This window comes from Callorhinus ursinus, unplaced genomic scaffold, assembly GCF_003265705.2.
Source record: "Callorhinus ursinus isolate GAN/ISIS: 27379988/994484 unplaced genomic scaffold, GSC_fseal_2.0 scaffold6, whole genome shotgun sequence".
Lineage (NCBI taxonomy): Eukaryota > Metazoa > Chordata > Mammalia > Carnivora > Otariidae > Callorhinus > Callorhinus ursinus.
The window spans coordinates 54,061,822-54,080,926 of record NW_027397068.1 but is presented as its reverse complement, the minus strand read 5'-3'; the positions used below and the strand labels follow the sequence as shown (position 1 = coordinate 54,080,926).

The 19,105-nt window shown below is 40.2% G+C and overlaps 1 protein-coding gene across 7 annotated transcripts in view; it reads right to left on the bottom strand.

Moving 5' to 3' along the window:
• The window catches only part of ARFGEF3 (ARFGEF family member 3), a 178,956-nt gene that overhangs the window by 89,693 nt on the left and 70,158 nt on the right, over positions 1–19,105 (bottom strand). For 3 of the 7 annotated variants that reach the window (XM_073893993.1, XM_073893995.1, XM_073893996.1), the window contains 4 exons: positions 15,770–15,901; positions 12,717–12,839; positions 9,295–9,337; positions 6,961–7,039 (listed from right to left, as the gene is read on the bottom strand). In XM_073893993.1, the coding sequence (XP_073750094.1) occupies positions 6,961–7,039; positions 9,295–9,337; positions 12,717–12,839; positions 15,770–15,901 (377 nt within the window). The remainder of the gene's footprint in view (positions 1–6,960; positions 7,040–9,294; positions 9,338–12,716; positions 12,840–15,769; positions 15,902–19,105) is intronic. The other 4 variants (XM_025865994.2, XM_073893999.1, XM_073893994.1 and 1 more) reach the window with 3 other exon arrangements.

The window sequence follows — 19,105 nt, the reverse complement described above, 5'->3', positions numbered from 1 at the left end:
GGAAGAAGAGCAAAGTTAACACCAGACTGTCCCAAAGCCCAGAGGTAATACGCATACCACTGCCCAACTGAGAAAGGTTGCATGGATGCAAGATGAAGGATCGCAAGAAAGGGGGGCTGCAGGTCCCTCGTTTAAGTGCTATGTTAGATTCCTTGGCAATAGGGCTCTGTAAAATTGACCTCAAGCTCTAAAACTGGTTGGCAAGCTACAGCCCAAGGGCAAAATCCTGCCCATGGCCCCATGAACTAAAAATGATTTTTATGTTTTTAAGGGGTTGTAGAACAATAACAGAAATGAACAGGGAACAGAGGCAGTATGTGGCCCTTCACAGAAAAGGTTTGCTCATACTCTGCGATGATCTCCCTTGTCCAAAGAGAACTGTCTAATCAGTCAAATAATGTCATTATTCTGAAAAAGGGAATTCCATGGGGCATCTGGGTGGCTCCGTTGGTTAAGCATCTGCCTTCAGCTCAGGTCATGATCCTGGGGTCCTGGGATCCAGCCTGGGTGGGGCTCCCTGCTCAGTGGGGAGCCTGCTTCTCCCTCTGCCTGCCGCTCCCCCTGCTTGTGCGCTCTCTCTGGCAAATAAATAAATACAGTCTATGAAAAAAGAAAAGGGGAATTCTGCTTATATTTGGATGTACTCTACCACACCTGCTGGTGGGGGAAAAAGAGGTGGGTAAAGACTGCGTTTCCACAAAAATTATTACTATTTGCCAAGAGGAAGGTGGTGGTTGGAGGAAGAATAAGAAAGGTAAGACATACTTAGCCATTCGGGGGCCAGGTAAGGACTTTACGTTTCTCTACTCCTACACCCACAAGCTTCCCTACGCTTTTGCGCAAGACATCGTTCCTGACCAGAAACAGCACATTCTTCACCCTTAAGGGACTAAAGAAACAAGGAAGCAAGTAGGTAAAGCATTGTGTAGGAACTGCTACAAATGAATAATTTAATGCAGGGTTCTATGACAGTATAAGGGAGTGGCACCTAATCCTCAGAAGGATCCAGAAAGAATTTCTAAAGGAAAAGACATCTTCATGGAAACCTAAAGCTCAAGTAGGAGTCTTGCATGACGGTGTTGGGGAGAGGGTGGTGGTGGTCTGTGGTTGGAGCAGGGTGTGAAGATACCATCGGCAAGAGGTGGGACTGGGGAAGTAGCAGGGGCCAGATCAGGAAGGGTTTGGGAGGACTTGTCCAGACTTTATTCTGCAGGTAGGAGAGTGACAAGACCAAATTTACATTTTAGAACAATCATTCTGGATGCTGTAGAAATGAACGGATTGGAGAAGCAAAACAGAAGAGTCATAAACCAAATAAGCCACATTTTGAAAAAGTTCTGAAAGGACCATCTCTGCTATAGTCTCAGGCTAATCTTTCTGACCAATCACCGGACTCATTAAGACAAATAATTATTAAATGCCCCAATTCAAAAATGTCTGTCTTCCTCATATCAGTGAGATCATATGAGGAATTTGAGAAACAAGACAGAGGATCATAGGGGAAGGGAGGGAAAAATGAAACAAGATGAAACCAGAGAGGGAGACAAACCACAAGAGACTCTTAATCTCAGGAAACAAACTGAGGGTTGCTGGAGTGGTCGGGGTGGGAGGGATGGGGTGGCTGGGTGATGGACATTGGGGAGGGTATGTGCTATGGTGAGCGCTGTGAATTGTGCAAGACTGATGAATCACAGACCTGTACCCCTGAAACAAATAATACATTATATGCTAATAAAAAAACTCCCGTATTTATGTATTAATTTCACATTTATTCTACTTCACTAATATTTCACATTATACATCCACACCCATAAAGAAAGAAATTAACATGTATGAGATAAAATTAAATATAAATAAAAGTTTGTGTGTTTTTCTCTCTCTCAAAAAAAGTCTTTCAAACGGTCAGTCTCGCATCACAAAACTAAAAGATCTATAGATGATAAAGATTCTCAGTTTCTGAAACTGGAACTAAACGCACAGAAAAGCTATGAGCAGTCAAAGTTCCTCCGAATATCTGCAGAGTACGCCACAGCAATACTGCAACCCCAAGTCGTCAGACCTGATGACAGAGAGGATGCATTGCCAAGGTAACTGGCCTGGAAGTCTCCTTGGAGACCAAACACGGCAGCTTTCCTGTGGGCTGCAGCAGTCTGCAAAAAACGGGTGCTCATGGCCTTGCGTGAGTCATGGCACTAAAAGAGCTGTGTGAAATGTGAGCAACTTCCACACATGCCCCTCACGAGATACACATATGCATGTGCACCATGTATGCGTGGTTCTTATTTGTCTGACTGTAGACAGACACATATGTGAAAAGCACAGGGCGGTGAGAAGCCAAGAAACCAGCCAACTCTTCCAAAACACATGAGGAAAAATCTGCCAACATGGAGGGTTGCGAGTCCCTTGGCCTGGTCTTCTGTTTGTGCATTTCATGGCTGGCAGGTTGTGTAGCTGCTGGTCTCATTCTCTGCCCATCTCTGAATTTCTCCCCAGGCTAAAGATCCATGGAGAGCGACTCTCGTGAGGGGACCAGTGGGCCGTGAAAGCTGAGGAGCCCCCATCCTGACAAGGTGACTGCAAGGGTAATCTGGCAGCACGTTCTGGATCTCTGGAGTTCTTAGAATCTTGTTTGATGATGAATCATTTGGATCCTACCTCCCTTTGAGACCATTCAAATTTAGGTAGAAAGGGAGAGAGGGACTTAAGTAACTGTGTAAGAAGTGGAATGAAATTTAACATGTGACAGGAACACCTGGCCTTGCCTCATTGCTTCTGAGAATGCTTTGGTGTCCATTCCTCTCTGACATTCAGCACTGGGACGAGAGGGAAGTGGAGAGAGGAGGACAGGAGACCAACAGGCAGAGAATGAATATCTTTCTAAGCCAATTATCCTTCCAAAAACTCAGATTTAAAAGCATCATGTAACTCAACATGCCTAATATGGAGTTCTATTAATAACACACCTCTAAGGCATGGGCGTTGTTCTGCGTACCTGGATGCATTTTGTAAATCCTCCCGGGAGATTGAGCATATCATGACTACATACCCTTACAGAGTGAAAGCTCTATGAGGTACGTGGGCACTGATTTTTGGAAATGGCTGTTGAGGGGACGTACAGACCATAGTGTGATTTCAGAGGAAGATGGTATTTAGAAGGTGGGAGAAGTGTCAAGTTAGCTAATAGAAATAAAAGGAGTTCGGGTAGCAAATTCAGAAGAAATTGTAAAAGGTGTGAAAACTTAACAGGAAGAATAAAGAGAATCACCAGATTGAAAGCAGCTAAGAGCACGGTACCATCTGACCAGGTGCCCTTACAGGTTTCTGGTTTAAGCTAATGCTTAAGCATGCTACACCCCAGCTTCCTTAGCAACAGAACTCTCCTCTTAGGGTAATGGAATCATGACCGGAAAGACCATACTCAAACACAGTGAGCGGTCTCCAGAGGCAGAATGATAACTGGGGAATTGCGTTGAAAAACCAAGCAAGACCATGGGAATCCTATAAAAACCATTAAGCTTTATAACAACATGCCTAAAGCCATTGTTGAGCTAACATCCAACGAGAAATCTTAGAACAACATGTATGTGTCACGTGAATATTTTTCCCATTTAAAACCTATTCCCGGAAAGTCATATGGTTCAGAAATATTTTTATTTTTTTAAAAAGGCTTTACTTATTTATTTGACACACACAGAGAGACAGCGAGAACAGGAACACAAGCAGGGGGAGTGGGAAAGGGAGAAGCAGGCTTCCCGGTGAGCAGGGAGCCCGATGCGGGGCTCGATGCCAGGACCCTGGGATCACGACCTGAGCCGAAGGCAGACGCTTAACGACTGAGCCACCCAGGCGCCCCTCATTTTTTTTTTTCAGTGACCAAGTATCCATGCCCTTTAGCTTGTAATATGTGTATGTATGCATTTGCAATGTATGTTTGTGCAATGTATTTTCTTATCTACAAATGTCTGAGGGAAGAAGTTCCATGTCCCACACTACATCATAAACCAGAATTAGCACTGACAATTCTAAAAGCAAACAATTTCAGAACTAATATATATCAAATATTTATCACATGTTAGGCACTATGCAGTTAAAAAATTCCATTTATCCCAAAACTTCCTAGGAGATACCCATACTGAATGTCTATAATAATTACAACAGGCATCACCTTGGACTGTCCCAGGTACACTAGGTCATATGGTCACTCTACAGATGGCAGCCCCTACAGCTGATGTTAGAGACATCCAGGTTTTAAAGAGCCATGAACTTGAAGCCCTTACTGGACCTAGCTGAAGACTTTCTTGACCAACAAATAACATTATGTTTTATGTCTATCATTCATAGACCTACAGATTTGTTCTGATTTATCTTGGTGCCTAGTTTTCAATTATTAATAGCATAACTACCTTGAGCTTTTCTAGTACTGAAAACCTTAGTTTTCTCTTAGCACACTATCAGGGAAAAAAAAAAGTATGCAATTTTTTTTTCTTTGCCTGAAAGGTAATGAACAAAGCCTTTATATTTTTCAAAGTTTTGACGGTCTTTGTTTTATTCCCTGATGATGCTAAGACCTGAGGGGGTGGGGAATGGAGAAGAAGCATCTTGGACAGCTGGTGACTGCCTAGGTGCTACCAGCTAGCTGGGGTGTCCCCCTTGCTGAACACAAACAACTTCACAGGATGTTAATATCAGATGAGGACTCTCCACAACGGTGACAGAACAAGATGAAAGCCAATCTACAAACTGGCCTGAACAGAAGTTTAAAAAAGGAATCCTGTACAACCACAAAAATGACCAAGTATCATTCTCCCCTGTGAATGACTCCTGTTTCTTCTCCTATGGCATCTCCTAATCTGTTCCTCCCATCAGCTAAACAAAAATGGAAGATGTCCCATCCAGGGATGCCCCTGCTTTCTGATAGCACCCAATCTTTGAACAGACCGTCAGTTCCTTTCACTCGCTCCAAATCACCTAGCCCTGGTTCAAATCTATAACAGTCCCTCCTAACATCCTTTGCCTGGACACCTTAGGCTCCCCAGAGCGTACAGACTCCCTCACTATTACAAGTTGATAAGCCAAATTCTCTTAGCCTCAGGTAATCTTTGGCTATTGGGAATCAACTATCTTTTAAGTAAATTTTCTCATTTGATTCTTACAAAAACCCTAATATATTTTATATCACTGATGTTATATTACATACAAACAATAATAAATAATATATTCATTATTTTATGGGATACATAAGCCTACGGTGGTTGGGAGCTCTGCCCAAAGTCAAGAGGAAGTAAGGGGCCAAACAGGGGTCTTACAAAGACTTTGTTGCACCAGCTAATGTAACAAAGATAATGCAGTCGAGCCAATAGTGATTAAACACCATATACGTTTATATTTTAGGAGAAAACAAGCCAATGAGAAACATCCCCCAGCTCTGATGTAACAGCTGGCTCTGCTATGAGGGAGAGGAACTAGGCAGGGTGGGGAGGAGTGAGCACTAGAAGAAATCTAAACCCTGGTCATGGATGGGTACAGTGAATATATAACCGATCCCAGCCAGGACACTGTTAAGAGTGAAGGAGGGTGATGACAATCATACAGAACAGGCATAACCTGGAACTGTCTGTCCCAAGGTAATCAGGTCACATGAAGACTCTACAGATGGGGTCACTGTAGTTGGTGTTAGAGTCTTGAGGTTAGGATCACAGTCTGAGTCTCAGGCCTACTGCCCTAACACTCTATGGTCAGGGGAGATGGGGACTTGAGCAGAGTACAGGAGAAACCAACTGCACCCAGCATCTGCTTTTAGACGTATCCCCTCTGAGGAAAAATGTTCTGCCTAGGGTCCAGGGGTGAGAGAAACGTGCAGTGGGAGAAGTGCTGTGGAAGAAGTGCTTTTCTTTTTCGCTTGTACTACCGATGGATTAAACTTCATTGTTTAAGTGCCTAATATGAAGGGAGCTGGAGCTTAATGTGGTCAAAATGTGCAGGTGACCTAGAGGAATGATAGATACACTGATATAGAAACCACTGGGCAAAAACCCTGAAGAGTCAATCTAAGCTTAGCTTTCAAAATATCCTAAGTTTACTAAAAAAGGAATGAAAACAAAAACCAAAACCCTACAAGTTTCTGCAACTTTTCCAGCAAAGTGAAAGGCCTCACTAATGTTTCAACTAGACTATGTCTCCCAACTCATTACTATATAGGAAATTCTATGAGTAAAGTTTTCTGAATTACCAAATATTCTAGTTACTAGCAAACGATAGTGTCTTTCATAACTCAAAGGGCATTTCAGAATCTTATTGTGTTGTAGATTTTGCAATTAACTATATATGTAGCTGGTAAAGACTTTTCATCTCATCTTGGAAAGTCTAGTCCTTTTATGACATAGATGCATAAATTAATAAGTTAACTTACTGCATGGAGAGTTGGAGCATTGGATATCATCTATATGATCTAATATCAAGGATTAAACTGGCGTGCAAAAAAATGAGTATGTAAAAGTCAGAGCAATGTGTCTTTTCAAAAATATGCATGTGAACGCACAGGCTCGGGAAATGTTAGAAGAAATATAGAAAGACCACAGAGCCCATCCTTGCCATTAACAGAGGTCAATGAGAAGACTCATTTAGAGTCACACAGCTGGGACGTGCCCAGGTTACATCAACTAGCTTTGTCAACCACCTCTTACCCAACATTCTTCTCACTCAGCTTCATGCTAGAGGGATTAAGTCTTCTTTTAGGCTATTGTTTCCCCATGTCTCATGAGAAAATTATATCCTTCAGTCGTGGTATTTGGTAATGTGGGCTTGCCCAAAGTCACTGAATAGACTTCTCAGGAATGACAGGTAAATACCAATGGGGGTAACCACTGTCCCTATAATCTGCAACTGTAAGTGATGCTGTAGGCAAAAGTTATCTCAGAAATAGACCATTGGTGAATAAGAACACCAGTCGAAGGCACTTACTTGATGGCGGCTTGCAGCTTCTCACACAGAACAGTGAGCACAGAGACAAGGTCATCACAGAGGGACTCAACTGTCGACCCTTCAAACAGAAGAGGTTACAAGCATTAGACATTGGCAGAGGGCACTAGAATCTCCCTCAACAGTCTTTCCTATCCTCTGCTTTTGATGTTTTCAGAACTGAAAAGAAGGTTTTCAGATGCTGAGCCTTCCTTAGGCCACTAAAATGATCATAGAAAACATAATTATTTGTTTCTGAAGTAAAACACTTCAAAAATACAGTTCAGAAAGAAAATGATACATTGTTGACTATTATGAATAAAACTCATTCACACTTAACAAAAGGAGATTTGATTAATTTAAGAAACAACACAACTGACAACAATTTTCTCAATATCTAGGCTGGCAGACTACAAATGTATCCCTTATTCTGACCTTTGGAGTTTCTGGATCTCTTAAGCAGATTTGAGTTATATCAAAGAGATAAAACGTGGCAGCGTGGAAGAAAGATGGGCTTCTCAAACTATGGAAATAGGGAAAGAGGGCAAAATAACTCAGTCCCCATCTGCACTACTTTACCTATTTGCCCAGCATCCTCAGGGCACACAGTTGCTAACAGAGCAGGGACCAATGCGAGAAGAAAGAATTTTCCCTCCAAACATGTTCATGTCCAGAAGCTAGCAACAAAACTCCCACAGAAGCACTGAACGTATTGGAGAAAGGGTGAAATTTGGTTCAGGTACTGGTCCACAACTTGCTGACCGCGTAAGCTTGGGTAAGCTTCAGTTCTCCCTTTGGTGGAATGGGGACAAATGATCTCAATCTCACAGAATTGTTGGGCCCAGTGAAGTAAAAAGTGGAAGCATTTAAAATACCTTTAAAGATCTATACAATTGTGGCTGAGTATTTGATGAATGTAGAGATAAAAAAAAAAAATGACCATGAGGTCAAGGTAGATGGAGAAAAAAATGGCAAGAGTGAAAGACAGAAAATGACAGTAAAGTCAAAGGAGGGCGGGAAAGAGAAATGACTAATCCTGAGAATTTATTACCTTCCATGTAGAAACAAACCTGAGAAATGACAAGGTACAATAAGACACCACTAAAAATAAATAAAACCCATAAGTAGTCCTTAAACTCCGTTTTAGATAAATGTCAGTAAGTCCACCCAGTTTTTACTAATATTGTATTTTTAAAGATAAACCTTTGGCCAAGAGGACTTGGGCCTCCTCTTTGGTTTATAAAACCAAAGTGAAGGTTTTATGGAACCGTGGTGGCCCAAGAGAGGAAAAGACAGGTGGAGCGTGACACTGGGAGCTTCCACAGGTGGCAAGGTGGTGAAGCCCATTCCGGTCTGCAGCCCAAGAGGGGAGCAAGGGGCAATTAAAACCATATGCTCCAGCAATGCCTTCAGAGATGACTTAATGCCTTTCTCATTTCTTTCCTTCACTCTGTGTCTCCTAATTGTGACTGGCTGTTTTTCTCCTCCCCTTTCATTCCCCTTTTCATCCTCTCTGTAACCACCTTCCCCCCCTCACCCCTGCCATTTCTTACTATGAACATGCAAAAATATCAAAGAAAAGCAGATTTTCCAGTATTTTTTAAATTATTGAATAAAATCTGAGATAAAACATATTTCCATTTTTTTAAATTAGATGGTTTGAATTTTTCATTTTTCTTTCAGAAAACTATACTACCAAACTAAAACACAAGACAAAAGACCCAAAAAAACAAAAACCAAACTGCTTGTCAGTTATAGGTAGACCTTTGTTTTTCCTCTTCCTCTGGGTCAGAATGAAATTCCTTACCTTGATTTCATCTGCCACTTACACTGAGCTGTTTGTCCTGCTGTGAGATTCCCTGTGAGATTCATTTTTTTCATATGAAAAAAATGGCATTTCACAAACTTACTTTGGTACAATAGCTCTATGCTGATCAGGTTTCCACAGCCCTCTAGCCAATTCTCATTTTAACAATTATAAACGCGACTTCATGGAGAACAAAACAAAACAAAAACAAAACAATGACAAAAAAGAAAAACAAACAAAAAAAAACCAAAGCCACAGAAAACTCCCAGGCTCCAACAGGAAGGTATATGGAAAAGTGACTCTCCTTCACAGGGTTGGAACAGAAACAGGCACAGGTGGCAGGGTGCAGGGCCAGAAGAAAGGTTAAGGAACGGCTGACGAAGTACTAGCTGGTGAGGCAAAGCTAAGCAGAAGCTCCCAAGAGCTCCTTGAGACAGCCCCACTCACCTCTACACTCCCAGCACCAAGCACACAGTAGGCATTCTTAGACTCACTTTTTAAACCGAACTAGCAAAAATCAAATCCAATACCTGGATTCCTGAATTCCTGCGGGACATCCGGGTTTTCAATTATCTAGGAAGGGAGACATACACAGGACAATTAGGAGATTCAGGCACAAAAATTCCTGACTCTTAAACAATGGAAAATTCTAGGGAACAAATGTCATTCTGAGTGCTCTGGGCTCAACTAACTTTCCTAAGTGCACCCTCCAAGTCTTGATAGCATTTCATTACTCATAGTATTTAGGAGAAGACTCTGATGTCTGGAACTGAGCTCACCAGTTCCTAAAATAATTCATTCCAGACTCCACAATCTTCAACAAGCTTTAAGCCCTTTATGCACTATATGATTCCAGGCTGCTGAGCTAGGGCTTGGAGCTAGCTCTGTGTAAACAGCTAGAGAGTTTGCTCCAAGGTCACAGACTACACTTTGATTGGCACCTACTGAATATGACTCTTAGTAATAAGAAGGATCAGGTTCCTGAATTTTAAAATACAGGTCTATAGAAAGGTTCTTCAGTCTCCCTACCTCAGCACTGGGAGAGAAGAGGGCATTTTCAGGCTGATCAACTGCCAGGCATAGAAATCATCCCAGGGCACCGCTTTGTCTTTTAAACTTGTTACAGGCACATATTTTTACTATTCTTTGTTCATCAGTTTGCAAGCTCAGCTGCTTCCATAGCATTCATCATGAAAGGCTATGTCAATGTCTACAGCTCAGCAGTGGCTAAATACTGAGTGTAGAACAACATTTTCTGGAGGAAATACATTCGAATCATTTTTAAAGGACAGGAGAAACACTACCACCTACTCCCTAAGTATTTACATGTGGCATTCTGCTTTTTGAAATTAGTAACTTAAAATTTAACAAAGGCTTTCATCATCTAAATAATTCAACAATAAAGCTTGATAATAACTCTGAGATCCTGATGGTACAAAATCAAATTGCATAATCTGTCCTGGGAGTAGGGATGGACATGAGGTTGAAGACGCAGTTGACCCATGAACAATGTGGGGGTTGGGGGAACCGATCACCCCATACAGCCAAAAATCTGTGTGTCATTTTGGACTCCCCTAAAACATGACTACTAAGAGCCTTGTGTTGAGTAGAAACCTTACCAATAACATAAACAAGTTAATTAACACATACTTTATATGCTATATGTAATATAGTCTGTATTCTTCTAATAAAGAGAGAAAAAAGAAAGTGTTATTAAGAATATTGTAAGAAAAAGTACAGTACTATATTTATGAAGAAAATCTATATATTAGTGGACCTGCACAGTTCAAACCCATGTTGTTCCAGGATCAAATGCACATTCCATACTAGATTTATTTTCTTTCTATTGTATTTAAGTCTTCCTAATTCTGAGGTGGCCCAGGATTCCTTCCTGTGACGGGTTGTGCTACACACTACACATCTTCCCCAGGTAAGGCTAAGTATGCCGCGGCAGAAGACACAGTCTCCTTTGAATGAACCTTGCCACTCCTATAGACCACTTCCCTTTATCAGCTTTTTAAAAATCACAGTTCTTAGCTGACAAAACTTAGGTCTCCCTCTAGTAGATATCCCATTGCTTCAAATATTAGCATCCTGAGAATTATTCTTCTGGGACATGGAAACATCTCTGGGGACTGCATGAGTAATAGAAAGGAAATGACAGGAAATACTAATTTTCCACCTAATTTGGGATCTTGCCTCAGGTTGGATAAGTCCAGATGGTCAGTGATGAGCAGAACCAAAGGGCTGATTAGACATATAATACCACAAGCAGAGGCAGATAACCCTCTAAGATTTTTTTTTTAAGATTTCATTTTTAAGCAATCTCTACACCCAACATGGGGCTCAAACTCATAACCCCGTGATCAAGAGTCGCACGCTCTGGGTTTTACCCAGACCTCTGTAGTCTACCTGTCACCCTTCTTACAGAAGAGCAACATGAGCTAAAAGGCTGAGTCATTTTACTTGAAACCTAATATTCTCCTCCTTAAAATTTAAAAATAAGATTAAGTGAAGGGATACAATTGAAATCAACTTGAAACTACAAAGTTTCATTTAAATGTTTCATCTTAAAACATTAAGACACCATTAGTATTAAATTATTTCATCACATTGCCATTTAGCAAGGATGAACTATGAGTGTATGATTAATGTAAGATTTTCAACGTCTCAGGTTTACTTCTATTAAAATGTGTTTTTAACGCTTTTTCTTAAGTGTTTTTTCCTCAGCATGTTTTCTATTTATAATATGAATTTCTTTTTAACTACTAGTCCCACGCTATCAGATTCAAAATCCTAGTTTAAATGAAGTAGTTTTGAACAAAGGGTAACCTAAGGTAATAATATCTCAAGATAAACAATTTTTTTAATAGAAACTTGGGCTGTGGACATAGCAAACATAAAAAAAAAAAAGATCAGTATTTGCTTTTTCAGACTAGTATTGCTTTCTCAACCTTGGCTGCCACGGCAGCAGTTAGGAGCCCAGGGGCTTAGTTCTGGCTCTTTCACTGATAAGCTCATTCATTTTAGATTTCAATTTCACATCTCTGGGCTTCATCTTCCTCATCTGTAAAATGAGGGATAAAAGAATTTGATTAGACAAACCCTAAGGTTCCACTCAACTCTAAAAATTAGAAAATAATTGAAGGTAAAAATTAGAAATGATTTAAGTTAAACACGGGATCTTCATTTCTGTAATGTTTCAGAGATATTTCGGACTGCCACTGAGATTTCCTATTCTAGAGAATAAAGTGTTCATTTCAGAATACTTCTTGCAGATTTTTAAAGAATTCTAATCTGAATTATTCAGAAGCAGATAAAAAAACCCCACATACTTATTTTAAAGAAGAATCATCTCTTCATTAACATTCCCCAAGGATAAAATATATGAGAAGCCAATTACATTTACATTTTTTCCCGGGAACGCTCAATTTCAGACAATCTGTTCAAGTTTAGATCAATAAGCTCCAACGGGCTTTGGTGACAGAGAGAAGGCAAATTGAGCTTTACCCTGATGGTCCCAGCAGGTGAAGGAAGATCTCCTGGCACAATCTTCTAGTTAACAAAGAGAAACTGACACCAAACCTCAAAGCAGATAATTAATTGCTATTAATTTTTCCTAATTTTGAACTTACTTCTGGTATCTGTTAGCTAATGAATACAATGTTTTTATAAAAAAGTTTTCAATCTGAGTTTAAAAAAACAAAAGTTAATTATAAAATAATGACTAAAAAATGATAGGAACCATAAGGAAAAACGACTCTCAAGACTTTAAACAGGCAAAAATATAAAGAGCTTAATTTATATAAATAAATGTTCTTCTAAACCAAGCAAGCCCCTCCTACTGTTTCAGGAGGAAGCCTCCCTGGCAGCAGGTGGGGGACAGAGCATCTAGGATGTGGGACACACAACATGCAGTTAGTTACACAGGGACGCCGGCAAGCCTGCTCACCGTGTTTTCCTGCCTTTGTCGTAACTGTAAAGTCAAGTCACTCAGCATTTGACTGAGAGTTGCCCGCACAGCAGTGTTTATACTACGCTGGTGACAGCTACATATGTATGTCTCAATGCACACCTGGTAAAGAGATAAGATAGCAATATATACGCTCTGTAGATATCAGTTCATTACCAACATGCTTTGGAATTACCAGAGAGGATATTAAATCCCTCTTGAATAGAAAGTCAGCCTGATTTAGGACTAATTATCGAGGAGCACTATAAATATTTAAAATCCTTGAAAAATTTGTTTTTAAGCCTATAGGCAAGTAACATTTTCCTAAAGATTATCACTCTCAGAACTTATCATTCTGAGCATCATAGGAGAACGCAAATTAGTGATTTTTAGATATGCCAAATAATTCTACTGGGAGCAAACTCAGATGGTTGGAAATTAGTCAGGAAAAGCTCCTTCCATGGCCAACTGGGAACAGAATTTACTCACTCCTGAGTTATCAAGCATGGGGAAAGGGCTAGTGAATCCCTTTCTCCTGTACTATAAACAAGTTTGATCTTGGATTAACTCCCTAGCTGTGTTCTTCTGGAAACCCAATAAAGGTGGACCATTGGCTGGGTTACTAAGCAGCATGGCTTAGAGTGAAAGTGTCTCTCAATTACTAAGCTGCATCTGAATTGGGAAAACTGTGGATGGACTTTAAAAACTTGGTGAGAAGGCACAGGTTTGGGTTCCCTGGGTGAATCTTGTCGTTGCTCACGTCCTCTGAGGGATGTTGGCCAGCTCTGCTCATGGAGTTGGTACAGAAGTTTGGGTTCCTCCATAGTGGAAACATGGGGGCTCCTAAGCCAAGGTGACTGCACCCACCGAGGTGGCTCCCGTCTTCTTGCTCTGAGGCTGACATTTGAGAGCCACAGACTAGCCGCTGGACTGCTGCAAGGACTCCTTCCTGGGAGACAGAAATGCCTGCCAGGGCCCTGCTTCTCTTCCCTGGTATGTATCTACGAAGCAGATAATAATGCCAATTGTAGCCTATTTGGGTCTTATAAATCTGAATGTCTACTTGGACCTGAGAAGACCCCGTGAGGGCTGCAAGCATGAAGAAATCCCAATTTGGAAAAAAAAAAATCCCTTATTGGATGATGATGATGTTTAATGTCATGACTTTTCAGATTTTATTGCCTCTAAGTCTTCCGGAAGCTATAGGGATGGGCATAACAAAAAATGTGTGCTTTAAATATACGGGCTGTTTTCTGTCTATCAGTTAGGTCATCCTTTCCTGTTTACTAAGTATATTTAGACCCACAAAAAGAAAGAGATTTAATGTACCAAAATTATTTTTTTAGGAATAACTCTGAGATTGTCTACAATAAAAACAAAGTGTTCTCACCTCGATGACAAACTTAATTTGATGGATGAGAAGTCAGATGGAAGAGATACTAAGTGTTAACCTTTGTGGCCACTACTGCTTATGCTGGAACTTTCTGTCAGGCCTCACTGTCATAACCTTTTCGGTAAAATAATGATGTAAAAGTGAATATTTTCCAACAGTTAAATTTATCTATTGAATGCTTAATAGTCCAAGTGAGCATTTAAAACTCATACATTTAATAGGAAGTTGGCTTAGATTAATTCATTTTTAGCTAAAAAAGAAAAGTAATTTCCAAAATAATTTATTTTTCAAATTACCATTGAAGGGCACGTCAGTTTTAAATTCATTTTCTCCAATGATCATGGATTATAATGTAAGTGAAGGCACAAATTATACATATGTTGAAAAAAGGTGTCTTAATCCCTGAAGGCGTTTACTTGGCACATCGTGAAATGATGCACAAACCCGGGAAATACACACAAATGAGTGCGGCGCTTCACTTTGATGCAACAAATTCTCAATAGTGTCATTAGGCACAGCAGGACTACTCGTGCCTCAAAATTTAACAGTTTTCTTTAAATCCTACATTCTCCCCAGAAATCTTTATAGCTGTTGATCTTTAAGATCTCTGAGCTCTGACATAAATTGAGCGGGGGGATCTTGAAGCTGCAGGAGCATTAAAGATGAAAGAGTAGCTATTTTGAGAGCTGAACTCATACTCTAAGCATGATTGTTTTAAGTTTGGACAGTGATACCAGCTCTACAACCTCCCTTCAAAAATTTTATTGGTCACTTTAGACCCATGAAAGAAAGCACGGATGAGGAACTGGAGTTTATGTAATGCATACGGTACATTATCTGGGCAAGAACTTCCTAAATACCAAATGCATTTCTTTGAGTTTTAACGTCACTACCACTTCTAGTGGCTAGTTGCTAATCCCAGGGGTAAAATACTGGGAATGACTCATTGCATGTTTACGCTGCTTTAAAAAAAAAAAAAGTGTTAATCTGGGGCGCCTGGGTGGTTCAGTTGGTTAAGCATCCGACTGTTGATCTCAGCTCAGGTCTTGATCTCAGGGTTGTGAGTTCAAGCCCCGCGCTGGGCTCCGTGCTGGGTGTGGAGCCTAATTAAATAAATTAAAAAAAAAAAAGGGTTAATCTAAGAAGCTCAACCTGCTAAAGTTGGAGGTGTAAAGTACTTAACTATGATAAAAGGGTATGCTTTTAAATATAAAAATGACCCTGTACCTGATAATATCACTATCTTTAAGCCCACAGAAAGAAATGCTCTATCAGCTATCTTGACATCTTCTAAAAAAAAAAGCTTCTCATACTTTCTATAATCACAATAAACTGGTAAACCAGGAAGGGTCCTAGAATGAGGGTTTTCATGATAAACTTGATCACTATATTCAAAGCCAATGCTTTTTCACTTTGTAAATGTTTTTCTGCCTCTACCTTGGAGTAGTGCTAAAATGAGCGCACCGAATCAGAGAAGTTGAGAGAATAGCAAGTCCAAAGGCAGGCTGAGTTTCTGGGAAAAGGCTCATCAATTTCCTCGTGTAGTATTTCCAATGGCACTTCTACCTCCCCGTGCCCTTTGCTTTCGTAGTGCAGAGTTGACACTTAAGAGCCCCAGTCCTGTTTCTCTGCCAGAGGCTCAAAGGGCCAAGTCAAATACCTTGTGAAAAGCCACAGGCCCCTGGTGGCCAGGGAGCGCACGAAGACACAGGGCAGTGAGGAGTTTCGTAATGGACCTTTTAATCATTTCATGCATTTGTGGACGTCCAGCTTTATGGCATGCGACACACAGCTGAGGGCAAAACCACAGAGTTAATAAGGCAAAACAAACGCCGAAGGAAGAAGGAAAAAGAACAAGAAAACACAAGTCTGCAAGCCATACACAGGCAACAAAAGTAAGCAGTATCTTCAAGTAAGAAGACTGATAAATAACAGTACGAGGTTAAACCCAGGGCAGAATCATTGTTATTTCATATGAAGCAGCATAATAGGATGTAGTCGATATTCAACACTGGCCAAAGTGATAACAAATTTTAAAGCAGCCGCCACAAGAGAAATCTGTTTAGCTTTGCAAAATACATATGACCTTCACTTTGTTGAACTGTGCATTTACCTTCTCTTTCCTATCTGAACGGAGATCCTGGCAAATCTTCGTTAAAACCGTGCATGATACTGAGTAACAAGTTCCATAAACAGAAGAGCTAGTATGTTTTCAATGGGAAAATTTTTATGGAGATGAAAAATAATTTATGGTGATAAAAAATAGAAAGATCAAAGATTAAGCTACAAGAAAGCCGAAGAAATGTGTTTTTATATAGGGAAGCCTATGAAAGCTTGTCGATCACATTAGAACCATAGACAGTTTTCATTATTACTACAAGTCTAAACTCTACATTGAATCATGATGACAACTCGGTGGCCAGGCTATTTTCAGGTGAACAGCTGTAACAGGTGGGTATGTGACAGAAGGCACCTCAGCAAATGGTTCCTGCTGATGCACATGGGTGTGTGTGCGTACACCCCTCCCCCCCCGCCCCCCACACAGAGTGAACTGAAGTTATTTTATTATTCCTAAGAAATACGTGTGTAAGTAAGTTGGACCACAATGCTGGGTGGGGAAATTTGCTGGTTTTCCTTTTGGAAATTTTTAAAGTGCCCAAGCATACATGCACACCTCTGATTGTGACTTCCCTCTTCCTCCTCCATATTCTTCTTGGCTTAAGGTGGCATATTAAAATGGCTTAAGACACCTCAACCCTTTAATTCCTGCACCTTGGTCTACAGAAGGTCTATTGAACTCTAGCCTCTGCCCTATGAATTACCTCAAAATGAAGTAGAGAGGATCTCTGCACTGTTCTGTGTGTCTTCTAACTCCATATAAGTTCTTTAAGAGCTGTGTAAGTCAGACGTTACCGGGAAGTGTGGAAAGTCTTTGCAAAAGGTCTTGTTTGCTCAAAGCCTGTTCGGCAGCAAACAACCAAAGAACAGACACTTCAAAGAGTCAAATCAGAGTCAGTGAAGAGACAGGCCCAGAATGAAGAAAAGAAAGGGTTTCCAGAAGGGAAAGTGGAGATGCTCCTTAGAACAGGATTTCCTTACTTCAGTGGCCTCAGCCAATTTGAGACAACAGTCTGGGATCCCTTGACCAGTTTTCTTGCCAGGAGGTGGGGTTACTCCTCCCATTTTTAGAGAGAACATAACAAACAAGATGCTTCTAAGAAAAACTGACTGGGTCACCTGTGTACTTTTCTTCTGGATTTTATCTGCAGACTATTCTGCTCCTTAACTGAAGAATATTTTATTTGCTGTATGTCTCAGGAATAATGCTACTACATTAAACTAAAAAAAAAAGTCTCATTGAACATTCAGGAGGTAGAAGTCAGCCCAATTAAAAAAAATACTTTAGTGACAACTAGAATCATTGAATTGGTAGCAGGTCTTCAGCCTTAATGGTTTTAAACTCCCTGGGGTAACAAGTGACACTAAACAAAACTATAAACACATAAACATCAGATCGTCTGATGCTACCATAAGGCTCAGAAAAGATAAACTGAGTAGTGATACATAAAGATACCCAAGAAAGCGGCACCTGCCTGACAGTCACTTGAATCTATGGTCACAAACAAGTAAAATTTATCAATACTTCTGCTTCACATGTGAAAACACCATACAGCCATTTTTTAAGTAAGCACCGTGGTAAAGATCCAAGGTGGATGAGACTCCTAAGAATTTCAGTTGGTTGCCAATATTATTATGGCAAGATCCTACTAACATTTTCAAAGACTGATAGTAGTGAGGAAGCAATATACCATGGTGGTTAACAGCCCGTATTTGAAATATAAAAAGTCTGAATTTGAATGTCTCACTGTAGAAACTGGGACAAGCAAATTCTCCTCACTTTTCTTGGGATTCTTTATCTGTCCTCGTTGGGGTAAAGATGAGAGGAGAATGTACAAAAAACACAACTTATTGACACACCCTAGGGACTCAAAGGCTAGTAACTACCATTATTACCTGGTTGCTATTATTAACCAGTGTTTTGCAATTGAGGGATGGATGGATAGATGGAGTGAAAGAGGGAGGACCCTAAAACTAAGGATCTTAAAGAAAAAGAAAGAATGGTCTTTGAGACAGACTTTGCTTGAACTTGACAAGGATCAAAGACTGGAAGTTTCCTATGAGTCAATTAGATCAAACCAGCAAATATATATTTATAAACAAGGCTTTCTCACTTTGAAAAATCCCACAGAGGAGCCTTGAGCAGCCATGAGAATACACCCGGAATCTTCCCAATGGAACAACATTAACCATTTTCACAGAGCTCCACAGAGCTTCTGGCTGTGGCTTCTCTTCTTCCCTTACCTAAAGACTTTGGCAATTTTTACTCCCACAGCTTTTTCCAGTATTAAGGTAACCACCCTTAGAAAACTCAACAGCAGATCTGCTAATTTGGGCATCATACTAAGAGAAATCTTGGTCTAGCTTTCAACCAATGACGAGAAAGATTATGTATCCTTAGGGAGTTTTTATTTCTGATTATTCATGAAATTGAACAGAAAACACATATGGCATATTTTATAATTACCCACTTCTAAGTCTGATGATATGTCTTATTCCTCCTGTATCATGAAAAACTGTGATCTGAAAAACTTTCATTATTACAGTTTACTTGAGCAAGTTAAAGTTAGACATACAAATGAAGGCTTTATTTACCTTTTGAGTGTTTAATGATCCTTTAATAGTTTCAACAGTGCCTTGGGGAAATGGCCTCATTTTTCATAGTTAAGTACACATCCCCATTTCCTGATCAACAGGTTTCAGGGTAAACACTGTTCTCGAGTAATAGTCACTGTGCATCAGGGTAAAAAAGAAGACAATGTCTGGATTCTTCCTCAACATTTCCACAGGAGTTTCAAATGGTTGATTTTAAGGTGTTTTTATAAATTGTTTCCCAAGCTATAGCAGAAGTGACAACAGAACATTCTTTTTTCATTAA